Source organism: Notamacropus eugenii, assembly GCF_028372415.1.
Source record: "Notamacropus eugenii isolate mMacEug1 chromosome Y unlocalized genomic scaffold, mMacEug1.pri_v2 SUPER_Y_unloc_1, whole genome shotgun sequence".
Lineage (NCBI taxonomy): Eukaryota > Metazoa > Chordata > Mammalia > Diprotodontia > Macropodidae > Notamacropus > Notamacropus eugenii.
Genome location: NW_027325109.1, coordinates 915,072 through 941,760, shown reverse-complemented (window position 1 = coordinate 941,760; position 26,689 = coordinate 915,072). Strand labels below are relative to the sequence as shown.

At 37.2% G+C, this 26,689-nt stretch overlaps 1 protein-coding gene across 7 annotated transcripts in view; it reads right to left on the bottom strand.

Annotated features, from left to right (window-relative positions):
- The window catches only part of LOC140516966 (E3 ubiquitin-protein ligase HUWE1-like), a 98,601-nt gene that overhangs the window by 303 nt on the left and 71,609 nt on the right, over positions 1-26,689 (bottom strand). For 3 of the 7 annotated variants that reach the window (XM_072627814.1, XM_072627820.1, XM_072627815.1), the window contains 35 exons: positions 26,159-26,341; positions 25,482-25,654; positions 23,594-23,742; positions 22,472-22,547; positions 21,858-21,956; positions 21,263-21,369; positions 20,855-21,116; positions 20,128-20,356; positions 18,628-18,806; positions 18,178-18,267; positions 17,855-18,009; positions 17,091-17,136; positions 16,296-16,517; positions 15,735-15,957; positions 15,366-15,496; positions 13,192-13,406; positions 12,459-12,747; positions 12,274-12,358; positions 9,695-10,250; positions 8,723-9,224; positions 8,034-8,143; positions 7,773-7,929; positions 7,279-7,411; positions 6,851-7,053; positions 6,609-6,730; positions 5,506-5,587; positions 5,213-5,362; positions 4,873-5,118; positions 4,262-4,379; positions 3,072-3,212; positions 2,142-2,429; positions 1,940-2,045; positions 1,486-1,603; positions 567-748; positions 61-251 (listed from right to left, as the gene is read on the bottom strand). In XM_072627814.1, coding sequence (XP_072483915.1) covers positions 61-251; positions 567-748; positions 1,486-1,603; positions 1,940-2,045; positions 2,142-2,429; positions 3,072-3,212; positions 4,262-4,379; positions 4,873-5,118; positions 5,213-5,362; positions 5,506-5,587; positions 6,609-6,730; positions 6,851-7,053; positions 7,279-7,411; positions 7,773-7,929; positions 8,034-8,143; positions 8,723-9,224; positions 9,695-10,250; positions 12,274-12,358; positions 12,459-12,747; positions 13,192-13,406; positions 15,366-15,496; positions 15,735-15,957; positions 16,296-16,517; positions 17,091-17,136; positions 17,855-18,009; positions 18,178-18,267; positions 18,628-18,806; positions 20,128-20,356; positions 20,855-21,116; positions 21,263-21,369; positions 21,858-21,956; positions 22,472-22,547; positions 23,594-23,742; positions 25,482-25,654; positions 26,159-26,341 — 6,318 coding nt within the window. The remainder of the gene's footprint in view (positions 1-60; positions 252-566; positions 749-1,485; positions 1,604-1,939; positions 2,046-2,141; positions 2,430-3,071; positions 3,213-4,261; positions 4,380-4,872; positions 5,119-5,212; positions 5,363-5,505; positions 5,588-6,608; positions 6,731-6,850; positions 7,054-7,278; positions 7,412-7,772; positions 7,930-8,033; positions 8,144-8,722; positions 9,225-9,694; positions 10,251-12,273; positions 12,359-12,458; positions 12,748-13,191; positions 13,407-15,365; positions 15,497-15,734; positions 15,958-16,295; positions 16,518-17,090; positions 17,137-17,854; positions 18,010-18,177; positions 18,268-18,627; positions 18,807-20,127; positions 20,357-20,854; positions 21,117-21,262; positions 21,370-21,857; positions 21,957-22,471; positions 22,548-23,593; positions 23,743-25,481; positions 25,655-26,158; positions 26,342-26,689) is intronic. The other 4 variants (XM_072627818.1, XM_072627817.1, XM_072627816.1 and 1 more) reach the window with 4 other exon arrangements.

Here is a 26,689-nt window from a genome sequence, read left to right as displayed (position 1 = left end):
CCTTTTGTTTTTCCATCCATCTATCACCCCTCTCTCTCCTCTGTGGTTTCTTATTCTTACCAAGTGTGAGCTGAAGGTAAACGGTCTGTGGACCTGTCATCACGATGAATCTGGAACTTTTGAATACCATTCATTCCTTCAAGTGCTGCAAAGCCCTGAAGAGGTACCTTGGAAGTGCCTGTAACAAACTGGAGGAATTTGGCCCGGTCTGCTTGATCAAAAGAGCGAAGAGCTCTCCAGAACCATTGGATCTATGAGGAAAAAGTCCAAGTGTTAAAAGTTGTGAGTGCGCAGGCCAATGGGGTGGAATTCTGAGACCCAGTTAAATTTAAACTCTTGAGGCTTGAACTCAATTTTTCTGTTTTATCATTTTCCTTTTTGTCTCTGAAGTCCTCATCCTCATTCAAATGCATTAAGTATTTTTATTCCCTTATGATCACAAACCCTTCCTTAATTCTCACACAATAAAAGAGGGAGTTGGATCACTACTCTGATATCTGATTTTATAGCACTTAACTAAGGTCTAACATGGCTCATAGGTAGAGAATATGGATTAAAAGTCTTACCTGGATAGAATTAGACTGGTACTTGTGATATTCAGTGTTTGACTTTAAGTCATCAATGTCTATTGTAGGAAGGCCTGAGATAAGAAGTTCTAGCTCCTGCTCCGTAAAGATGGAAATAAGGTGCTTGGGAATAATTTCATAAAAACCCTCCAAAAAGGCAGCCAGTTGTTTCTGGATTGCTCCTGCAGGAAAGAATTATGCTGAATATATGACACTTACTGTATGGGTCATTTTATTATCTCCTTTCTTCCACCTCAGCATTACTTCATAGACAATTAATAAAATTATTTTAATTTCCTTTGTCTACTTTATATTTATTTGCAATACTATGTCATCTGAACAGATGATTTCTTTTTTTTTTGGTATCCTAAGAGCCTAGCAGGGGATTTTGTATTATGTCATTTGTCTGTGAAACATAATTTAATACACGTACTCTTATAAAGAAAGCATGACAATGCTCAACAAACTTCATTTTAAAGAGAATGAGATCTGCAAGGAAGAATAAGAAACCTGTCTAAAGAATTTATACTCCAGTTGGGACATAAAAGATAAACATTAAATCAAAGATAACAAATAAGGAAGAATGTGATAAAGCCTTTTTTTGACCTGCCATTTCTTCTTTCAAACCAGGATAAATGCTAAATATTTAAATGAGTGATTAACAAAATGTGCTAAATGCTTACCAAGGGCTACTTTCTTTTGATCCTCACAACCATCCAAAGAGGAAGATGCTACTATTATTCCAAATTTATAATGGAAGACACTGAAGTGAACATGGTTTGCAGTCACAGAAACAAGCTGTGTGACTGGAATTTACTGGAGACCGGATTTGAATTCAGTTCTGCCTTCCTCTAGATCCAGTATTATTCATGAAGCTGTTACCTACTTGGAATTACATTATATTTTAAACTCCACAAACCTGTCATTCTCATCTGGCAAACCAAATGTACATACTCCTTTTTGTTCTCCTCATTTACCAGAATATTAGCTCCATTTGGCTTGAGGTCTCGAACTTCACAGACTCCAAACTCTTGGACCTGAAAATAAGCAACCACCCCATCAAAAGAATTAGTTTATCAAATCAAGCTAGTAGCTTCTTATTATGCTTTCAAAAGTTCTCAATTTCAAGCTGGATAAAGATATTTCATAATATCCTGCTTTTTCTTCATCTTTTAAAACAGGCCCTTGGAGTCTCACAGAAAACATGACACCAGGAAGATTTCATTGCTTTGTGTTATGGAGAACAAAGACAACAAAGGCCCGGAGTGTAGAGAAAGGAATAGGACATTCCAAAAAGAAGGCTTCATTTAAATGGATATCAAAGTATTAACTCTTCCCTTTTAGTCTCTCAAGAGATCTACCACCAATACCACCTCAGTACTGAAAGTAAGATCATATCCAAGTGAAGAGACATCATTTTCCAGTAGGTAGACGAGTCCCTGGTAAAAGTGGTAGTCTTCACTCTCCATATCAGTGTACCTGAAGGGAAGTACAATTCACTGTCAGCTATAGAAGAGGAAATGGTAGTAGTGGTCAGGTTTGGGGGAGAATTGTTTGCAGATGATATAAACTCACCTGACTGATTTGCCTAGGATGTGTTTATAGAAGGATCTAGTGAAGTAGCAGTCTAGAAGACGGTTGTCATAGACAGCCTTAGCCACAATTCGCCCAACAAACTTGAAGTAACTGAGGTGGTTGGGATTACAATGGGAGGAAGGGTTGATGGTATAGGTGACACGGTCACCTGGTGAAGTCCGAAACAAGGCATACATAGGGTTAAACATCTCCCTTGAGATGATCATGTACCATTCACGAAGCAATCCTCCAGCATCTTGGCCTTCTTCTCCTTCAAATACTATATACCTAGTATTGGAAGGAAATAGGAAATAAAATTATGTAGAAGATGTACATTAAATTAGAACTATTTGGAACTCAACTCAAAATAAGTACTACTGAAGGATTTTGAAGTCAGACAAGTCATTAGACTGTAAGACATAGCTAGAAGAACACAATTATTAAATTTCCCTTCATTTTACAGATGAAGCTTTATATCTGTGGCTCAGATGTTAAGAGATTTACCCAATAACACCTCTGTGTTTCTACTGTGACCATATCTATTTCTCTATTTCAGCATTTTAAAGATGAGGAAACTGAGGCTTGCAGGTTAAAGTATTTACTTCTGGTCACACACGATACAGCATATGAATAATCTTAACTATATCCTTGTTGTAAAATTGTGAACAAATCTTTTCTCTAAAAGTCAGTTTTTCCCATCTGTAAAATAAGAGAGAATGTGATTAAATAAGTTCTAACTGGTTTTTAGCTAGCTAAGAATTGTGGATATTTAAAGCACTAAGGGAATCACAAACTAAACCAAAACTTATTTCTAGCCTTTTCTATTTTCCCCAGATATAACTGGGTATATATCAGCTTCAGCTGATATCTAGAAAAGCTTTTTATTTCTATTATGAAAAATTCTATAGTCAATTTTTATGATGTCCTTACAATTGATTTTTCATTTCTTCAGGTGACTTTCGATGCAGCTCACGATAAGAGTCTTCAAAAACATGGTCACGACGGGCATGCACAGCCATGTCTTCCTTCCGGAGCCCCTCATCTAGGTGCTCTAGCTCTTGGCGGAAGTATCTGGGATATGGGAAGTGGAAAAGACAAAAGGACTGCCTATATCAATATAAACTATCTATTGGAAGAGTACAGCTTCTGAAGAGAAGGAATCTGACAATAAATAAGGGAAGTAGAAGCAGATGTCTCCTAAATAAATAAAAAAAAAATGGTTTAAAAAGCATAAAATTAGCCTCTGAGAATTTAGGCAAGTTACTTAACCTCTGTCTACCAAAGTTTTCTTGAAGGTAGAACAGCCACATTAGTTGATGACTCATTATCCTAATATAAAATATCAACTATGTCAAAGGGTTGTTGTGAAGATAAAATGAAATAATATATGCAGAGTGCTTTGCACAGTACTTGGCACATATATGCTAACAGCAATGCCTGTTCTCTTATCTTCCTAAAAACTTCATGCCCAATTATACAAAGAAAGTAGGAAAACCTATGTGTATGTTTCAAGAGAATGTAAGGCCAGCAGAAGTCATGTGAGTGAGACTTTAGAATATAAAGACAATAGTTGTACATCATGACATTAAGAATTCATAATTCAGGTCAGCGTTGGCCTTCTTATATCAAATGACTGAAAATATGAGTTATTAGTGAAATATTTTCTGAAGTCCCTAGGGTCTAGCCCTGATATTCCTGAATTCTAAATTGATTATATAGAAAGAAAAGCAGTCCAAAAATTTCATTTTAAGGATGGAGAAATTGAGGCTGAGAGATGAAATCAAGATCTTGTAATAGTAAAAGGTTCATGTAATAGTCAAAACATTAGAATGACATCTATTACTCTCTTATCTCTATTACTCTCTTATTTTTTTTCTGTAAAAATGCCTGAAAGATAATAAAACAAATCCTTATACGCTACAAGGAAGACAATTTTTAGTTACTAAAATATATATAGTTTTCTTTTTGTCTACTATTGAGTATTTCTTGTCTGAATGCCTATTAGTTTTGACATGAGTGAAAACTGCTTTTTGTGTGTGGCCTGTATCCCTGTTTTTCACTTTTGAAACTCATTTTCCAGTCTGACTTTTATTCTTGTTAGTCAATTTTCATGGACATACTTGCGCTTTACATCAAAATCAAGGACCCGGATGTAGTCTACAAGGACAGCAAAAGGCCCATCTGAAAGGTGAGTGGTAGATTGGCGGAGGATCTGGTTTAACACAGTTCGATGAGTTTCTGAGAAGAGAGAATGAATATCAGTATACTAGAGGGTCAAAATAACATCATTATTAATGTTTAAAAAAGAGAGAAAATAAAGGCTCAGAGAGAAGAAAGTATATGTCAGAAACAGAGGCCCCTGGACCCAATACTTATTGTTTTAACCTTCTCAACTGAAGATAAATTCAGACTTTTTTCACCAGAAGAATTTGGTAATAATATACAAGATTTTCACACAAATTAGAGCTGCAGCCTTTTCTTGACCATATCCTGGAATCCTATCCACAATACTCTCTGAAAATCACAATCTTATTCATTTTGCTACTTCAGTTTCTTTCCTTTGATCTGTTTTTATATCTCCCCAGTTTATGGGAGCTATAATTATATTACTTTTGATGTCCTACTCATTAAAATCTCTTCCTAATACTGGCAATCACAACCTTTGAACTTAAATAAGAAAGCTTAAAGTCAGAATTGATAAAATAAACTTTCAGGCTCTGAGTTTCCTCACCAGCAAATCGAAGGAACTTCTGTGTGTCAGGGGGCAGACTGGAGGAGATATGCATAGATGAAGGTTCTCTGGAGAAAAAGGGGTCCAGGGAGGAAGGAGTAGCAGGGGTCAAAGAGGCAGGAGAAAGTGGTGGAGGCTCGTCTTTGATGTGGGCAAGCTGGCTCTCTCGGCTGTCTCTTACAGGTGGCTTGCTCTCTCGCTCTGTGGCATGTACTAAAAAAAAAGCTTCAACAGAAGGCTGTAGCACTGGATAGGGAAGGCCAAGAGAATAATAATAAATAATAAGTTAGGCAAGTGATGTAGAGGAGATAAAACAGGATATTCTAAAACTACTACTAACCTAATACAGCATGCTGGTCATGGGATTCCTCTAGTTCCTTCAAACATTCACTGAGTATGTCCCAAAGTTCATCCAGGCTCAACTGTTCACTTAGTAATGGAAGCTCAGGGAGCTTTTTCTCTCTTTCCTTCTCTCCTTGTTGAGGTGCTTCTTGGGTGTGGGATGGAGAGAAATAAAGAACAAGACTGAGTCTGAAGTGGTTATAGAGTATTCTCCTCTGCAATAATAAGTCTCATAGTAACAAAGGGGATGATAACATTCAAAGATATTAATTCTACTATTATTATACTGACCAATAGGTTGCAAATCCTGAGTGATAGGGGACGGCTGGTCCACATCCATGGGAGACTCATCTCTCTGGGCAGAAACCTCTGACTGCATGAAACGGAAATAGTAACAGGAATTCATCATCTTCACTTCCACAAGTAGGCAGACCTTCCCACAGATAGTCTGATGAAAGAGTGATGTTTTGCCTTCTCCCAGACCATTTCAGTAATTGGCAGAACACTAATGGCTGTCAAATGGCTACTCTCCGTCAGCCTTCTTTTAAGTTTGGAACCAAACAGTCTCCTTTCTATTCTCTTATTATAAACGTTGATCAGTTTTAGGGGAAAAGAACAATAGCACATGCTAGAACCAGAATAGATATTTGTAACTATTTTCTAGTGAAGTGCTAGACAAATTATCTATTTACACCGTGACATACATACTATCAAAAAACAAAAAGAGCAAAGAAGATAGAGAAATTAATAACTTAAAGGAGGGTTAAATTAGGGAAGTTAATAAAAAGGTTTAGATGTGAGAATATGATTTTAAAGAACATATGGTTCTAATTACACAATCTCCAGAATAGTCATTTTTTTTGCAGGTTCATTTAGGTTTAGGAGGTAGAGACAGGAGAAAGAAATGATATGGAGACTGAAACTGAAACATCAACTAAATCATTTTTTTGGGGGTCAAAGACTATTTCCACTCTCTTAAGATCACATTGAGGGCTTTCATCATGGAAGAACTGGGATTTCCAAATTATGCTTTCTGCTAGGAAAAAAACAAGCTCCATTTTCAAAGAATTTTACTCCTATGACTTTTATTAGGGTAAATTTTCATGGGAGGAAAAACTCATGAAACATTATCATGACTGATTTAGGGCTAGCCAATTTCCAATGTAATCTCCCTTAAAAACTCCCCTTTTTCAAGGTTATCGTAATATGCTCTTCTGGCAGTGTGCCTCCCTGAAGTAAAGGTAGTAGCTGGGCCTGGAGGACGCCACCATCAGTGGGTATGAGGATGGATGGAAGGGAGTGAGCAAAAACTGAGTATAACTGAAGAACCAGAAGGTTTAATTACAAAGAGACATAGATACAAGCAGAGAACAAATGAAAATGTGCAGGCTAACCGTTGCTGCTGGCTGCTGTCTCCTTGTCCTTTGACCCTCACGTACCATTTGTATAATGGCCTCAGCCTCCAGCTGCTGAACAGCTGCCTGGATGCTGCCAGCTGAACCCAGGCTGGAAGAACCTGGGAAGGAGGGAGAAAATTTGTGGAAATACAGATAAGGGAAATGGGATAGTAGTCGCTTTATGGAAGGTTAGCTCTGTTATAAGTAATTCCAGGAAACTAGACTAATATCCCTCATACCTAGCCTGCTTATTTGCTTGGCTTTCTTGTTAGCCCTTCGAGCATCATCCCGAAGCTGAATGATGACTTGCAATACCCGCAGGAAAAACTTCTGGGTGGATGTCTTACATGTCAGCATGCACATAGAAGGTAGCTGTAGTTCCCGGCCACTGAAAAGGCGTTTCTGAGAGGCCACTATCACCACATTCTCAGCAGAATCAAACCTAGGCAGTGAGGAGAAAGACCCTTGTAAACTAGTTCCTTTGGATAACTTTTGATAGCTTTCTAAGGATGTGTATGAGATTGTCAGAAAAAGTTTAAGCATGATAGTATATATACAGAAATGAAGACAATAAAATGGCTTTCAACTTTGAGTACCAAAGTCAGAATTTTCTATCCATTCTGTCACTAAAGATATTAACCAATTCTCTTCTCTGGATGTTATTCACCTGCTCTGCATCTTTCCTTTCAGCTTAGTGGTCTGTGGCTGTTCTTCAGGAAGACTGTCGGGAGAAATAGTCTCACAATGGGTTCGACGTAACTGTTCCAAATTGTATTCTCGAAGTTCAGCCAGAAGGGTCCCTAAGTGAACACAGGAACTAGGAATTACTCAAGAATTTTATCCAGAGATAAGGAAATAAGACTGATCACAGGAGGAAAAAAACATGTTCTGCTGAAAAACTTTTATAAAGTTCAGAAAATGGTGGATGTGTCTGTTTAGCCATCATCTGTGGAAGATAACGTGATACCAAAAACATCCAGGCTCCCAAGTGCTGGTCTTCTAAGATTTTCTATGTTGCAGTAATTACATTATGGAAGAGACTAAACTTCAATTGTGCAGTCTTTCTGTCCCATTTGTATGTGAAAAGTCTTGAGATTATTGGAGTGTCCAAAAGAGAAAGAAAAGGAGGAGTTAACTACTTACAAGTTAAATAATCCTTACCAATTTGCAAGCAAAGAGTGTGACCCAGGTGTCTGGCACCATTCAAAAGCAATTTGACTACAGTGTCTCGGGTTAAGGGATCTCCCCTGGAAAGCTGTAGTAAGACACTGGCTGCATCTTCTAGACCCTCCTCTGAACAGGAATGTGATGTCAATACCTAACAGAAAAAGGGAGGAATATGTTAATGGGATTTAGGTAGCTGAAAGTAAAAAAGGATTCCTGACAGGACTGATCTTCCACTCAAAATAATTGAAGACCTACCTCCACAGAGAGTTGGAGCTGGTTTTCTGTTAAGCCTGGTACCATTGTCTTGTCAGCACTGCCACCAATTCCCCATTCATCAGATTCTGCTGGGGATTTGATGCTAGAAACTGTAAGAAAACAAAAACAAGAGGGATCATACTGAAGGACTTGACTTGCAAACTTAAGATTTTTCCACTGTACACCGAACTTGCAGTGGCTGATTATTTAGGTGAAACATTTTTGGCTTAAGGTCTTTTGGATGTATAATATGCAATATAAGTACTAGATGCTCATAAGGTCCCTTCTAACTAGGAAAGCCTTTGACTTTTAGAAGATTAAATCTATAAGATGTCACTTCCCTATATTGAAGCTTTTCCAGAAATGCCAAATGATTTTTCCATTGGGTTGCATGTTTCACTCAGTCTTGTGCCCCAAATGAAACAGTAGGGTCACAGGTGGATAAGCCATATTTCCCCTACTTCCTGTCTTGAATAGATCAGTGTTGGGTCCACAGAAACTAAATGAACAGAACCTAACTTCATACAGAGCTTTCACAACTAGCATATAATGTGAGAGCTGCTTGTTTATGATGATTCACTTAACTCTTTCAACTGAACAAAGTTTTATCTTGGAAAACCTTCCCCAACACCTGAAGTCCAGCAGTTTCCAGATATAATGAAAAAGCTAGTCTTCAATCTTCAACTTACTTGAAGGAGTAGAGGTTGTCAACTCAGCAGTCCCAGTTACTTCTAGGGCAAGAATAGGTGAGACAGGAGCACTGGCAACTGTGGTGGTGGCGGCAGTGGAAGCAGCAGAATTACTGGTGCCACAGTTAATCAGTACTTCTGGGAGAGCAATGGAGATGAGAGATAGGAGTCTGAGAAGCTTCTCAGTCAAGAGGGAGCTCCGTCGGATGACTGGGTGAGACAACATGTTCATGAGCTGCCCCAATGGTGAAGCCTCAAGACTGTACGGAAATGTCTCCCCCTCACCACCAGTAGGCACAGGAATAGACCTGATGGAATTTTTGCCTTTACGGCTGACATTCACATTGTCAAGTTTTACCAACAAGTCCCAGAAGTCAGTGGAGATGCTACTACCAGTGGACTCCCCAGGGCAAGGGCTGCTGGCCTGTTTGTTGCTCCTCTCTCGATCACTCTCATAGTTTGTATCTTTGGTCCACTGTTGTGTGAAATGGTTGGGAAATACCTGCAAGAGAAACAGGGACAGTCTAAGTCAAGAAGTTTATGCAGTGAACCTGAAACACAGAGCTAGAACAGCTTGCCTGGACCTAGAAAACAATGCTTCCTGATTATGAAAAAGGGGTAGTGGTGGCAGGGAAGAGGTATAGGCACAGATTGAAAGATTTAGGATGAGGTTTCCTCTGTAGAAATGTTACCCTGAATGTATATATAATTGTAACCTACAGACAGGTAGTGTAATGAAAAATACTCATTAAACTCAAGTTTTCACTTTCGCTAACTGACTGGCTTTGAGTTAAGTTCCTTTAATCTATCAGATTATTCCTTTGCAAAATGAAGGGATTGGGCTTAACATTATCTAAATTATCTAAAATTATCTATTTATCTAAATATCTATTTATCTATTATCTAAATTATCTATTATTTAATTCTGACATTATGACTGGTTTGCTGAAACTTAAACTAGAGGATACTCACCTTGGCTAATTGAATAAGCGTGTCTAGAACATGTCTGCAGACCAGTGGTGCAGCCTGGGGATGGATGTGGACAGCAGAACCACAACCAACATGTTTCTCCACGTGTTTTCGACCTCCTGATCTTTGGATCTGGAATATATTAGTTCGGCAGCCCAAAGCTGCATCCACAGACACAGAGAGCCAAGAAAGCTGACTGGAACTCTTAGATTCCATCTTATGCAACAGGTCCAAGGAACGGTTGTCAAAACTGCCTGAGTTATCAAAACTGTCATCTTTTGAAGACTTCTGTCCCTTGTCCTCAGCAGGAAATGACTTTGGGATTTCTATGCATAACTCACTCTCACTACTACGCTGCAGAATGGAAAGCAGGCTTCTAATGACCCAATGGCGTGTTTGTGCATGGTAGCATAGGTTACGTAGAACCCTGTGCAGACGACTGGTATTTAGCTTGGGTTCATCAACAAAAAGAAGGACAAGAAGGCAAGACAAAGCTTCATGGTCCAGAAGAAGACGGCCACGGAGGCGGAGAAGGCTTTCCATGTTACTGCCTGAAGGTCTGCAGAATAGTATAAAAAGAAATAGAAAATTCTTGTTCTTTTACCATTTCCTTTGTTTCCTGAAAAGGTCTTCTAAATCTACTCCATTAGCTTAGCTAAAAGGTAGGAAAAATTAAGAACTTAATTTCCCCAAAGAAAATCTATGTAGAACTTCACAATCCTGACTAAGAATGACAGAGATTCTAATATAAAACCCCTTAGATACTCAGCAAAATCATCAAGTAAATAGGTATTAGAAAGTAATTTTAAACATCAATGCTATAGGAAGAGGTATTTTTCTTTATCCTACTGTCTTGATTGTGATATAAAAAGGCTACTCCCTATCCACTGTGACATCAAGCCAGTTCTTAGTTCTGTAAAATGAAGGATTCAAACATCCTTCCAACATGTCACACACACACACACACACACACACACACACACACACACACACACACACACACAAAGACAGTAAAAAAGATGGACCTACATAAACTCTGGCTGTCTCTTTACCCTTCCAGGTCAATGATGAGTATAAACAGAAACTTCTAGAAAAAACTTGGAAAAATTTTGGTACTGGAAAATGTATCAAGAGTTATCTAGCCCAACTGATGCCTTCTACTGTAGATTTAAACCCAAATCATCTAAACCTAAACTTCTGTTCCTTGGCATGTTTGTGCATGTACAGGATACATAGGTTACATCTATGTTATAGGATGAACACATAACCCAAGATTTAGGATGAGGTTTCCTCTGTAGAAATGTTACCCTGAATGTATATATAATTGTAATAAATATATAGTAGAAGCTTTAAATATATATTTTAGGACATGTGCCAACTATAAAGTCCTTTCTTTTTTAGGAAGTTAGTTCTAACTAGTTAACAGAAGTCATTTTTCAGTGGCAACTACCTATCATTTTGTTCAGATTGTCTAGATCTCTATCTGGAATATCCTCTTCAAGGTGCAGGACTAGGCCTGGGGTCGGGAAGTCCTGAGTTCAAATGTGCTCTCAGATACATACTAGCTCAGTGACCCTGAGCAAGTCACTTAAATCTGGTCACCTTAGATTCCCCTTCTGTAAAATGAGCTGGAAAAGGAAACTGTAAATTACTTCAGGATCTTTGGCAAGAAAACCACAAATGGAGGCACAAAGAGTTGGACATGACTACGCAATAACTTCAAGCTATTTTCTGTCTATATTGTGTAATTTGGTATGCAACTAACCCTAACATTTTCTCCAACAGGTGAGAAGTATATGACCTTATCCTCCCCTGTCTCCTATAGCAACCTGCCTTCCTCACAATTCTTTTGCCAACAAATACACCAAACTTTCCCAATCCTGAGAAAACATTTATTAGACTATCCAACTTGCTTTTTTAATTTTATTTATTTATCCTATAGCTTTTTGTTCTTTTACAGGTAAACACCTAGAAAAAGGAATCTACATTCATTGCCTTCATTTCTCTCATTCATTTCTACTTTTTTTTACCTCATTCAATTGAAAATATTCTACTTGCCAATAATCATTTAATTTCAAAGTTTTGATAGCTTTTTCAAAATTCTTTTTTTAAACCTTTTCATAGCATGTAACAAAATGACCACTCTCTCCTTCTTGTACTTTCTAGGTTTTTGTCTATTGCTTCATTACTCTTCTGATAAGCAGGAACTGAGAATCTAACTTCGTAATCTTATTAGTAAGAATGAATTTAAATTGTCTTCTTTATGTTATAGTTGGTCTCCTAAATTCTAGTCCTTCAGGCTTTTCAAACTTGAGAAGTCTCAAATAGGATCCCTATTACCTCCCACTCCTTGAAAACCTACTGTTTTGAACTAATTTTTGCTTATGGGATCATTTTCCTCGAGTCACTGTGAGTCATCTCTGACTTCTCACAATTTACTCCAAGTATTAAATCTTGCTACTTCTATCTCAACAACATTTATCATATGATCACTTGTCTCTATTCACACAGCAACCATTCTCCTTCTATAGAGCCTCCTAAATGGTCTAATTCAGAAAATGGGCCCCAACAGAGATCACTACCTGCTGTAGCTACTGGTTCCTCCCCTTTGGACAGCAACTCGTGTGTACTGGACTTCTCGATTACTACTCAGACGATTTGTGAAAGCTGCCAAAAAGAAAAAGAGCAAGTAAGTTAGGCTTCAATTGCGACCACAAGAAATCAAGGGAAAGGATACTGAAACACAAAAAATTCCCATAGCTTTTACCTGGACTCCGAAGGATGGCAGAGAGCGCTGAAGTGCTACTGTGTCCAAATAACCTTTCATGCATAAGCTGTCTCTGCCGGGCTTCCTGTTCCCGCCGTAAGGCTTGGGCTTCTGCAGCAATGTCTGGTGGCATAACAGCTAGTACACTGTCTTCCATGTCTTCTAAAACACTGCGTCGTAGGTCTGATGGCAATGTCTGGATGAATGTCACTGGGTCCATTGAGCTGTCTGAACTAGTATGTTGTGCCAGTTCTCTCCGCTGCTGCTCAACCCTCTGCTGAGCTAACACCTGAGAAAATTAATACAGTATTGAAGTGAGTCAAAAACCTAAAAGGAATGAAAAAAAAAAATGACCTGTCCATCCACCATTCTCCACTTTACATTAAGAGTAAAATAGACTCAGAGGTAAGGGGACTTACTCTATTTAGGTAAGCAGGAAAATATCATCCTTAGGTTAACATAAAGCAATTCACAGGAATGATGTATGGTGCTACTATTTAAGTACAATGAAGTGTCTTGGTTGAATAGCTCTAAGAGAAGGGGATTTAGAACAATCCCAAGACGTTATTTTTGTCTGATTCTCTTAATTTATGGCTGATGAAATTAAATTGTAGATGTCTGAAGCAAATAGCTTTAGTATAAGTTGGAATTCAGAGCTCTCTGGATTAATTACAATGAAAACCTGTAAGGTAAGTCATTCAGGAACCCACAAAACTCCAACACTCAAATGTACCTCTTCTTGAATTGCTGGAGGCAATGCAGCCAGGAATTCAGGGCTTACTTCGGTCACATTAGGGTTTCCAACCACAGGAAGAATTGGATTGGTGGTTGCTGGAGTGTCCCTTGCAGGGGGTCGGATGCCCAGTTGATTTTGTAAGACTTCCCGTCGGATGTCATCTGGCAGAGCAGCCAGAAAGGAAGGATCTACACCTTCAGGAAGATTGATACCTAAAAGAAGATACCTAAGATTGCTGTAGTGAACCTTCTGGAGGTTGCTCAAACCACTCCACATCTCTTTTTTATTCTGGTCTACCATAATCTTCACTATCTTTCAAATGCTTATGTTGTATGAAGTATTGTACCAAGTGCTGGGAATAAACATGCATAAATTTATGTCTGCCCTCAAGAAGTTTACATTCTAACACAGAACACTACATAAAAAAAGACAGGTGAGAAGGGCAAGGTGAAAAAAGGGGCAGTGGAAAGTGTGAATGTGACCTGGACCCTTTACTATCATTTTATTATTTATAAACACATAACTTCTTTTTTTTATCCCTCTTTTACTCCCCTCCCAATTACATGTAAAAAAATTTTTAAACATTCTTTTTTAAACATTTTTTTCCCTTCCTCTCTTCCCCATCCCTTGGAAAGCAAACAAATTGATATAGATTATATATGTGAAGTTATGTAAAATATTGTCATATTAGAAAAGAAAAAACACAGACAACAGAAACTAAGAAAAATCCAGAAAGTTTTAAAAAAAAGTATGCTTCAATCTGCAATCAGATTCCTTCAATTCTTTTTCTTGGTACTGATAGCATTTTCCATCAATATGTCCTCTACAGTTGTCTTTGATCTTGAATGTTAACCTTAAGTCATTCATAGTTGATTAGCATACAATATTACTGTTACTGTTTACACAATGTTTTTCCTGGTTCTATTTACTCTGCATCAGTACATACAAGTCCCTTGCTTTTCTGAGAGCAATCTGCTTATAGCATAATAGTATTCCATCACAATCATATATTAGAACTTATTCAGCCATTCGCGCATTCCTCCAATTTTCAGTTCTTTTCATCACAAAAGAAGCTTCTATAAACAGTTTTGTACTAATTCTCACACCTTAGCCCTTTTGTCTTATCTTTGTGGGACACAATCGTTGAAGTTGTATTGTTGGTTCAAATAGTATGTAAATCTAAAACCACATGAAATAACTTTTGGGTATAGTTCCAAATTGCTCAAAAGAATGGCTGGATAAGTTTCCAACTTCATCAATGGAACATTAGTTTCTGAACTATTCCACATCCCCTCTAACACTGAGTCTATTCTTAATATATCAGAGAAAAGATGGGCCTTTTTTCTAATGGAGAATTCAGAGAAGAATTCACCAAAGGGACAATGGAATTAAAAATGGTGAAGAAGACAGATGAAACATGGTAATCAAATTTGGAGTAAAGCATGTGATCCTCAAAACATTCATCTTGGCAGTGAAGCTACCCCCAGAATGTCCAACTTGGAAGGCATCTTAAAAATTTAGTTTAACCCATAGATGAGCAAGAGCTTATCTACTGAGTCTGAACTCATGCACAATGACCTCCTTTCCTGTCACTGGACATCAATGGTACTTACTTATTCCTTGCTCTGGCAATTAATTATGAATGTTTTCTTATAGTAAGTTGTTTACTGATTTACAAAATGCTTTCTTCAGCATGACTCTAGGGTAGTAAGTTTATTATGCCTATTTTGTAGGTCAGAAAATACAAAAAGGACTAAATGATATGTCTGAAATGACATGAATAATAGGTTAAAGATATGGGGTCGGGCTTTATGTTTCTAGACTCAAGAACCCACACAAGTGAATTATACCATTTTTATGTTTTAATTCACTAATCAGACTTTCAATATCACTAATAATGAACACTGAACAAATGACTATTCTGCAAAGAACACAGACATGAAACATATATAAGGTAGTGATTATTTCTATTACACCTTGTAATAATTATCTATTCTACACAGGGCATCAGTAAGATAGGACTACCAAGCCTGATTACCCAAATATTATTTTTATTCTATTTTTATCTGGCATGAATTAACATAAAAGTTTCCAATATTCGTCGTGTTCGCTGCCAACTATGGACATTTCATAGCATCATCTGAGAAGATATGCCATTACTGAGGTCTCACCTGCAAGAGGATCTTCTTCACTCCTTGTTGAAGGCAGTGGCTCTTCCAGATTCTTTCTGGAGTCTGTACCAGAAATGGCTGTAGCAGAATCTTGGGTGGAAGAACTTTCAGAGGTTGAAGCTGGAGGAGGGCTAAGAAAAGACATGAAGGGCAAGTGATTCCGATGAGAAGAATCCCCAGGAACAAATATATTCCTGTTTAAGCAAACTTCTTGCATTTTCTCACTCCCTTAACCCAATCTCCTTGTTCCTGTGGGCGTTAAAAGTTTTATTTACTCATCTGCTTCCCAATACTTCTTTCACTTTTGAAATTCAATCCCTCCTCATAATAAAGAAAGCACAGAAAAATATCATATTACTTGTATTTTACCTGTCTTCAGTGTGTTGCTGGACCTCACTTGGTCCATCTCCACTGCCCTGTGTTTCTGTATCAGGCTGAGGAATATGTTCTATGCTGTTGGATACTTCAGTGTCCCCAACTTCCTCCTCCAGGTTACAGGATGCCAGGCTGCTAGTATCCATAGGGGAGCCTGCCAGCTGACTACTTACAGCAGTAAGGATATCTGAATCCTCAGCCCTTTCCGGAGATGAGACTGTGAAGAAACCACAAAAAGTCAGAAAATATAGATTCAGAAATCAAGGAAACAAACAGGTCACAATTAATAGCAATATTTTCTCTGAATACACTCTTACAGATGAGACAGTAACTAAAAGCAGAATGGTACAATGTAAACAACACTGGCTTGGATCAGGAGAACCAGTGCCTGACTTACTTACTTTATGCCCTTCAGCTTTACCAAACGCAAAATCAAAACACTTAGTCTCTAAGGTACCTTCTAGTTCTAACATTCTTTGATCCAATAAATTTATGGAAAAAGTTGTGCATGAAGTTGCACTGAATTTTTAAAATGCAAAAAATATCCAAACTTACTTATGGTGGGAAATGGAGATAGCTCCATTTCTATTGCCTCTGTTTCACCAGTTGGTCTTCTGGAATTTAAGACTTCCAAAGGCATCAGAAAATGTGAAGAGGACTCTGGTGTACTTGGATGCTGGGGAAACTCTCCAATAGCTGGTGGGGGTTGCAGAAGTGGTTGCTGATAAGTTTCCAGAGGAACAGTAGTCTGTTTGGGTCTAACTGAAGTGTCTTCTGCTGGAGATAGATAGAAAAAATGAGCAACATGTAAAATAGACACTTGGCTGGGGACCTTCTCACAAACAAATGCATTCACTTTAAAAAGGGCCTGGATATATCTAAGAGAAGTATATGTTGTTCACCTCTGCCCTACAGCACAGGTCAAAAAAAGAACCTATACAGATAAGAAGGGGGGTATTACTTATTAAACAGTTATGCATAAACATTATGTGTTCTATTAATTATAAACAGCCTCATTTACTATTTAAAAAATATCAGGGCAGTAAACCTGAAATGACTTTCATACTAATAAAATCTTTCTCAAGATCCTGAAGAACTTTCCCAAATACTCAGCATAAGGAAATAGCAACCACTTCCAGGTCTCAAGTGGCAAAAATCAGTAAAGAGAACCAGGAGGTATTAGGGAATGACTAATAATTTGAAATGGTGAACAATCACAGAAAAGGACAGAAGGCTAATGTTATATGGAGACAAAAGAAATACTAAGAGAATGAAGTAACATGGACATCAGAATGAAGGCTAAAGGGAAAAAAATATTTACTAAGCTTCTACTAGAGAAGAAATAATTACCTGATAGATTGTGTTCAGTAGTATCATTTGTTTTGGGTGTGGTTCCCTGTGGAAGGAAAATATTGAATTTTGATTAACAAGAGGCCTCACTTCTTTAGACTTGAAATGCTTTAATAACCTATAGATATTCTGTCACTACAACAGAGTAGAATGTCAGTGCAAAAGTAGGATTTACTTTTGTACTTCTACAATTCAGTATTTTAGAAATCTTACACAGTATTTCATATATAGGACATATTTAATGCTTACTGATTCTTACCTAATGTCTAAGTTTTCTGGTCTAACAAGACAAACTAACACATTTTGACCAATGGGTCAGAAGACGTGGGGGATGGGTGTTAGGGGAAAAATGGGAACCTGCAACTGGGGCAGAGGAATAGCTATTGATGTATGCATGTAGGTTTACACTTTTTGCCCCCCTCCCTACATATTTCTCTGTACTCATTTCTTCTCTCTGTAGTTTCTCATTAATTCGGGCATAATAATATAGCAGCCAGTTCTAGCTCTGACTTCTGAGAGTAACTTTTTCATGACACAACAAAAATGGGATTGAGTTAAACTATTTATAGAGAAACAAAAGTCTAGTTGCTAAATCCAAGGTTTTCTTAATCTTTTCTTATTGATTCGGTTTTTCCATGGGCAGAAACTGTGTTCTAACTATATAGTATAGGGTTATGAGCTAGTTTTATCTTTGCTGTATGTCCATAGGAACTAATGTGTAGTTCACATCAAATACTAGTGCATTCTAAATTTCTTTAAGTAACCTGTGTATTCTGATCCTTATTCTCTTTTTCTTCTTTAGGCATGCCAGCTATCTTAGCCTCTTCCTCAGCCAGTTGTTTCCTGCGTTTCTCTCGCCTCTCCTCCAGTTCCTCATCCCTCAGGGACTCTAGGTGATTGACGATGGGCACTTTTACCACTAAATATGAGAAGGCAGGGATGTAATCAGATACCATTTTTTAGTGAAGCAGAGGAGTAAAATGAGAGAAAGGGAGCTAGAGATGAAGCTCTTCCTTGATCAGTATCTCCTTTGGCTCCAAAAGTTCCAGGGACCACCCACTTCCTAGAGCATTGACTTTAAACTCACCAGAAACACAGTCATGCATACTTTCAGCATCAAGAACTTTGCATTCTTCTCTCCAGCGGGTTAGGGCGGTGGGAATGCTAGAAAGAGTTCCTGTTACAAGATGAGAAAGATCGAGAATCACCTATTGATATTCTCTGATTTTCCTTATGTTTCCAGAATAAACCAAACACTTTTTATCCCTTACTGTTCACAGAACAAAAGTTGGAACTATGTGAGAACCATGGGGTCAAAAAGTGTCCCTAATTTTAACCAAGGTTCAAAAATTGCACGATAAGGGTCACACAATTCTATACGTTCTAAGAAGACAAATATTTCTGATTCTATTTATATAGTGAGTAAATTCTTGCTCCCCAAATTCAATATGAGTAAAGAATATTCTTGTTGTTCTGTTTTAAGTTGATAATAGGTGACAGAATAGATCCTATTCCCACATCCCCCACATAAACTTGCCTGCCTGGCTTGTAGCTGTGGTCTGATCATGGAAGAAGTCATCAAGCAATTCATCATCTGAACGGGCAATGACATGTACATCATCATTACCCATTAGGAGACGTGCTCGTCCCCGGCTTTGCAGGGGAAGACTGCCACTCATCTGAAGAATATCTGCAGTAGCAGAGGGACCCAGCAACCTAAAATATCAATTTGACAATTATATCTCCTGGAAATTTATTTCCCAGGCAAAACAGCTCATCTTGGTTACTCTTTGGCTTGTCATTACCTCTCTCAAAAGTCACATTTTATTTTCACCTTAATTTTAGCATTATTGTTATAAAGTCTAATTTGAGTAGAAAATGGGTTTTTCTTTTCTGATTCCGCAAGCTATGATTCTATTAATAAATCTAAAAACTACATGAGCTTTTTGGCAGACTAGATCACACTGTAATTCGAATTCAGTTTGTCATCCAACAAATTCTTTTTCTATATTTTCAAGACTTTTTTTTAACATAAACAGTATAACCCCATTTTATACTATGTGTATTTCTTATAAGGAGGGAAGAATAAATGATGCTCTGTGTATATAAGTTAATCAAAAATTTTGCTTTATTTTCCAGTGAAAAATGCAAATATGTAAACTAGTATAATTTCAGATATATTCCATCCCCCACTGCTAATCATAAACTTATTTAATTTTCAATTGTCAAATTCTATGTAAAAACTACACTAAACAGCTCAAAATATCAAATAATTCTACTTTTCACATTCCTTTTTTAATGTTTGCTTTGTATAGAACAAAGGTTTGCAGTTGTTGTTAATGTGCATGTTTATTTTTGGTTTTCTTTCTTTTGATTTTATCAGGTCACCTAAGTCTTGCAAAATACTTAAAAAATTTTTATGTCACTAATTTCTTTAATTATAATAACATTTTATTTCATTTTACGTACTACACTTCCTTTATCTATTTCCCAATCATTATCACCTTATTTGTCCTATAGTTCTTACTTTTATAAGAGTGTCAATCAAATAACTTTGTAAATAAAATTTGTTCAGGCAAATTCTTTTCTAATTTTGCAAACTCCTTATTGACAGTTGAATTTTACTACATTTTTGATGCTAATATCCCTATTACAGACAGGTTTGTGTCTCATTCCTCAGTCTAAAAATAACTGCCTTGTTAACATCGAGATATTTCTTTTACTTATACTTATGAATGAATATAGCATCTCAAATAGAGAACAATAAATAAGTAAATTTATATTATTCCAATTCCATCTCTTCTTAATCTATACAATAAATTCTTGGAGTTTTATAAACTCAGCACAAGTCTCTTATATTTTACATTAGGAGAGACTTACTATAACAGAGGCTAATCCTAATATGGAGAAACAAAATTATCTTATTTGTATACGATGACAGAAGAAATGAAAGCTTGATAGGCCAGAACAGTATTGGTTGGGAGAAATAAATAAATATAAATTACCAGAAGCAAAGATGGTCACAGTGCCAACTCACCTCTGCAGACTGAAAGGAGGATTGGGTTGTCGATTTCCAGGGTAGTGGACATGGATTGTGTGTCCTGTGTTGGTGGTCAATTGTCTCAATGTCCTCTGGCTTCGACCAAAGCCTTGTGCAAGGCGGGCAGTAGAAAAACCACTACCAAAGGTAAGAGCGTTATAGTCTCCATGCCGTACCATTAGTGGATGTACTGCAGGGATGTTTCTTGCGGATGGGGGGATGTCTGCTGTATGAAGATACACATGGGAAAGCTTTCTTAAAATACTAGAAGTTAATGGAAGAAAATTTTAGGCTTAAAGAAATTTTATAACATATATGAGGCAGAACCCAGTCTTCTAATACGCTGTACTGTGCTTGGGATAACCACATTTGGACTTAAGCAAAAAATCTCCAACACATACTGCTGGTATTATAAAGTATGAATCAGCACTGTGAAAACTGTAAAGTTAAGAACCAAATTCCTTATCCTTCATCACAATTACACATTCTGATTCTCATTAGGGAGATCAAATCCTTGCTGTGTCACTTAAAAAAAGTACCTCTTTCAGAGGCAGTCACCTCTCTCCTAGGCAGAGGAAACTTCAATTTCCTTAAGATGATTTGAAATGGCAACTTAGCTATACTGAAACACTTTATTCAGGGTTAGGTTTCTGGCTTTTGAAACTTTTGGGAGAAATATCTTCCATGGGGCAAAGTCAAGAGACTCTTATTGTGGTTATCTTACTAGTACTGGAGAACATGTTGTCAAATTCAATTATAAAGTCGTCTTCTCGGTCAAAGCGCTCAAACTGGAGCAAAGGAGAAGCATTCAAATCAGGATAATCTTCATCCAATTCCATCTCAGATCCATCATCATCATCATCATCATCGTCGTCGTCGTCGTCGTCGTCGTCATCGTCGTCGTCGTCATCGTCATCGTCATCGTCATCATCGTCATCATCATCATCATCATCATCATCATCATCATCATCATCATCTCCCTCATCCTAAATCAGGAAACAGGAAAAAGTGGAACTGCAGCCTGTAAGGGTATCTCATGGTAGAAGATAAAACAGGAGGGACATCAGTTTGAACTACACAACCAAAAATTATACAACCTATTCTGCTTATCCCAACACTCCTAGTTCATAACCTGATCATCATCTTCTTCCTCCTCTTCATCTTGACTACCATCATCATCGCTGTCCTCTTCCTGGGTGTGCTCCCCTTCATCTTCAGGATCTAAGGTATTCATTGAATCTAAAACAAAGGATCACAGATGGAGTGAAAAGGGAAACTAAATCTCAGTAAGGAAGAAACCAGGAGAAAAGTCAGTTGCAGTAATCCCACTAGTAAAGTACAACACTTTAGTACTGTGTAAAGCGGGATGCTAGATCTAGGACTACTGGTCATCCTGGCATCCCACCCTTTTTCCTGGTAATGTGTCTATCCCCTATCTGGTACAATCTTCTGGTGAAAGGATCTATATCATCAGGAGAAATGAAACAAAACAAAAATTCAGAAAAGACAAAATTTAAGTCAATGTAAAACTGCCAACTTGAATACTTCATCCCAGAAAAGACGACTGGGCCATATGCATAGGATTTGTGAGATATGTGAAGATTAAAAAAGACCCTACTACTAGTTTGTCCATCTAGATAGATAAGGAGCTGGGAGACAAACTGGTAGAATGGAGTGCCAGGCTCAGAGGGCAAAGAAGGAGGGTCATTTTGCCTTTGCACTCTCACCTTCTTGGTTGGACTGTAAGGTAGAACCCTGGCTGAGGTTGGAGGGAGCTTCATCCATCAACACATCTTCCTGTGACTCATCCTCTCCGCTTCTGCCCACTGAAGGTTAAGAGCAGAACCCCCCCAACTACTGAATAACTGGGAATGGTATCTCTTTTCATCTCAAGTAGGCCCACACACCTACTCCTGCTCCTGAAACATTTCCTTCAAATGCAAATGGACCTCTAGCTTTTTTCTCCATCACTTATGTGATGCTTTATAAAGTGTATTTATATCTAAATAACCGACAGAATCAATATTATGTTTTGTGGATGATGAATTCTGGGGAGAAGCAAGAGTAATACGTCCCTTAATTCAATGTAAGAAAATGAAATATTTAACTTGAGTTTTCCTAAAAATCCTTGGACTAAAACAAGGGTTTCCTATTTGCTTTGCTGAGACCTCCTCTAGCCAGACTTCACCTGTGACAATAATAAGGATGTTATTTAAAGATCCAAGGAAAGTCTAGCAATACATATTCATACACAACTAAGAAATCAAAAGAAACAGTTTTCCAGAATTTCTCAAAGACATGCTTAGAAGTCAAGAAATGAATTCAGTTCTGCAATGCTCACCCATGATTGTACTGTTTCCTGATCCATCATCCCTCTCAAGCAATTCATCTATCAGATCATCCAGCTCATTTTCTACCTAAGAATATAAGTGATGAAAATCTGTTACTTTGCTTAATATTGATATTTCCAAGAGCATAACAATGAAAATGAAAGTTTAAGTCTAAACATAAGGCAAAAGGTACCTGTGGTCATTCCACACATCTAGACTGTTCTTTGGCATGTCAGTAAGCATTAGATTTTACAGCGTTTGGCAATATATATCTAAACACTATTAAATGGCTGCATCTGCTAAGAGTAGATTCCACCATTCCCAAGCAACAACTTCTCCCCTTTGCTCTCTTTAGAAAGATTGTCATTATTTGACAAGAACTGTTGGGAAACAGTATGGCAGAAACTATATATATATCATCTGACGTTAGGTACATGATTTACACATAAAGAGTGATACCAAAAGTAAAGAGGGCATGGAATAGGTATTTGTCAAATTTATGGATAAGGGAAGAATTCAGATCAAAGAAGACAGCATTACAAATGCAATAAGGTAAAATTTTTACACAAGCAATATCAGTGTTCTTGAAATTATAAGGAAAGAAGAAAAATGGAAAAATTATTTCAACAAGTGTCTCTGATAAACATCTCATTTTTCAAATATATACAAAACTGAGTCAAATTTATAAAAATACAAGTCATTCCCAAACTGATAAATGGTCAAAGGATATGAACAGGCAGTTTTTAAAGAAATCTCAGCTATCTATACTCATATGAAAAAAATGCTCTAAATCACTATTCATTAGAGAAACATTCATAGTTTTCAGAAGCCTAAGACTCTTTAAAATGAAAACCAAAACATTTTGGCTTTTTCACAAAATTCCGTGATTCATTTTATGGGGGTAGACAAGCAAAATGAACTGACTTTCACACTGCCAAATAAGCAATAAGTAGTTATGACATAACATTAAGATGGAAATTATGGGTATATGAGAGGTGGAGTTATAAGTAGCATATCAACTTACATCTGTCACTGACTAGAGTTTCTTTGAAAAAACAAAACCAAACCAAAACCAACCCTGAAAAGTAGAAACACAAAGTAGAAGCTCTGAGATGGATTCAGTGTTCTCATACCTGCATTTCCTGGGTACTAAAGACCTCTTGCTGCCCAGCAATCACCACAGTATCATTTTCAGTTTGTCGATTCATTATATCCCCATCTGCTACCTCTGTCTGAGTGACATCATGATCCTCCTCATGCACTTCTGTCTCACCAGTTAACCCTGAAACAACCAATATATGTGTATGTGTATAATATTTCCTCAGTCCCTAATCACATAAGTTGTGACAATGTTAAAGAATCCTCTTCCCTTTCTCCCCCCAAACTGGTGAATTTTTTTAAATTTTCTGTTAGTTAAAATATACTAAGTTATGGCAGTTTATCACAATAACTAAACGAGTAACACACAATGTAATCAGTTCAGCAAAGGCTTCAAGTGGCGAGGGAAAAATTTCAACAGTAGTGGAAATGGAACTAGACTTTGAAGGAAAAAATTGATATTAAAAAGAAATATTAGTTATGAAAATAATGAAATATACTATAATTAGAAAAAAGATCAAGGACTGCACTTAGTGAGAAAAAAATTTGGCAGATCTCAACTGAAAAAGAACTCAAAATGAAGTTACTGAGGAGGACGTAAGAAGGCAGAGGCCTTAAGGAAAAAAAATTGCTAGGATTTTCTAAAGTGGCTTAGTGATCATATTGTTCTTACAACAAAAAGTTAAAGGCCTCAAAGATTAACTCTACTTCAGAGATCAGTGGATATTCTGGAGTCAGGAAGCCTTGATTTAATAACCAGATCCAGATACTAGCTGTATAATCCTGGGAAACTTACACAGCCATCAGTTTGTCTCAGTTTCCTCAATTATAAAATGGTGATGACAGTAATGGCACCTATTTCCCTTGGAGTGAATGAGATGATAAATAAAAAAGGCTTAAGTACTTCAAACACAGTAGATAAATGTTAATATTCTATAGAATTCCTTTATAAACAAAACAGAAAAATTACACGCAAAGACTTAAGAACTGATGCACAAAAAAGAAATCGGAGAAGAATATATGAAAACATAACACTAATATCAGAATTCAGATTATATACAATGATAAATCTTGTTCTAGAGAAAGAGGTTCAGAATATTATGTAGACTATTATATATGATATGCTAGTTAGATTGCTTTTCTTTGCTCTAAGGGATGACTTTATTGAAGGTATAAGAAATACATACGGCATAAAAAATAATAGTGTACAGAGAAATTGGGTGAGATTGTGAGATTTGTAGAAGTTACTCAGAATATTAGCTTTGGTGACTGGGGCAGCAATACTCTAAAAAGAAAGACAGGAAAAAAAGAGTTGGGGGAAGTGTTATAAATTAACAGAAATTCTAAGTAACCAACACCCTTACTTGTAGAGAATGATACAAGAGTTAGATAAAGGTAAAACCAAAGATAGTCAGCTAATGGGAGAGTCTGGACTATGATGAAAGGACTGTAGACTTAGGGGTTATTAACTAAAAGGTCGTCCTGTTTATCTTTTCATTTTCCATAAGAAAAGTTATATAGATCCTAAATGTTATTGTGAGGATTCAAACAAGTTTTAAACTCCAAATCCAGTACTCTTGAAAGCATGCCTTACTACCAAAGTTTCTACACAGCCTGGCTATCCTTTTGTTGATACTTCTGGTGGAGTCAAAGAAAATGACAAATAAAATGATTCATTCTTATATACTGCCTAACTTGTACATATCAATGAATAGACTTATTGACCTAACGTTATGAAGCAACTCAGAAGCTATGGCTTAGAAACATTTCCTCATCTTATAATAATGGGAAAAAAATGTGATCACTCCCATTATTATTTAGAGGCTAGAGGAATATTTGTAAGTGGTTCTTATGGGACAAGGGGAGGAACCTAGAGCATACCTCACCTTCTATCTTGAAAACCTATGTGCCCTTTTTTCCTACCTGGATCCCGTGTGTTGCCATTGGAACCTTGGGATGTTCCCTGGGCATCTTGCTCAGATTTGCTCTTGCTGGAAGCACTCTTGCTGCCAAACACGTTGCTAGGTTGGTTCACAATCCGAGACAGTGTCTCCAAAGGCTTCAGGGCAGCATTGACAGTATTGGCCATACTGGGACTAACAAAGAGGAAACAAAGAAAGTGAATGGAACATAGGAAAAACTAAAATATTCTGACAGTATTCACTGAGAGCATGACCATAATCTGTAGTCTATGTATTTTGATACCTATAGAAAAAAAAATCTGGTATAAAGTTTTAAGGCAAAAGTCACTTAGATTACTTATAGAACTGCAAGAGACATGCTAAGGGTCTGAATATAGGACTGGCTCAAGGCTGCAAATCTAGTCAGTGGGAACAAGAGTCTCAGAATCATTCCAGAAAACAAAGATTTTTATCTACTCAAAATTTTTGTGATAAGGGATAAAACAACAGCGTACAATGGGCTTTGGAATAAAAGGGCTTAAAACAAAACACAATGAGTAACGGGAAAGGCATGCAATCCAGAGGACGCGAAATGTTCCAGTCATCTCTTCAAATGGAAATTCCTGTCTCTCAAAACACTTCACCTTTCTCCTAATTCACATTGTATTAGGGCCCTAGAAACAGGACAAGAAGTCTTACCTGGAGAGGTCTAGACTGTGTGGTACTCGTGCCAAGTCATTCACTAATCCCTTCTTCAAAAACAGTCTTATAATGTTATTCATGCCACTGTGCTGAGTCTTTGCTGTGGCACTGCTGTAAAGGCTGGATGTGGAGGGACAGGACTCTATTATGGTACTGATGATGCACATCACTGCCTGGAGTCTGGTGAAAGGCACAATTTTAAGTTTAGCCCAGGCTTTGTTACCTCCTCAAAGTATATCACGTTCTAGGGTACATTAAATCCCTCTTTCTTACTTCCTTTTCTTCTAAAGTAATATTCAGGTATGCTTTCCAAAATCGCTTAAACAAACACTTGCCATACTCCAATGAATTTTTTTTTTTTTGTTTCCAGACCACAAACAACTCCAAAAGAGCAAAAAACTAAAAATGAACTCTGGACCCTAAAAGGGTATTTTTAAGAAATCTCTTACTGCAGTATGCTGAGATTTCTCTGACTTTCCCACAAGAATACTGGATCAATTACCAATTCATTCTGGTTTTCTTTGGTAT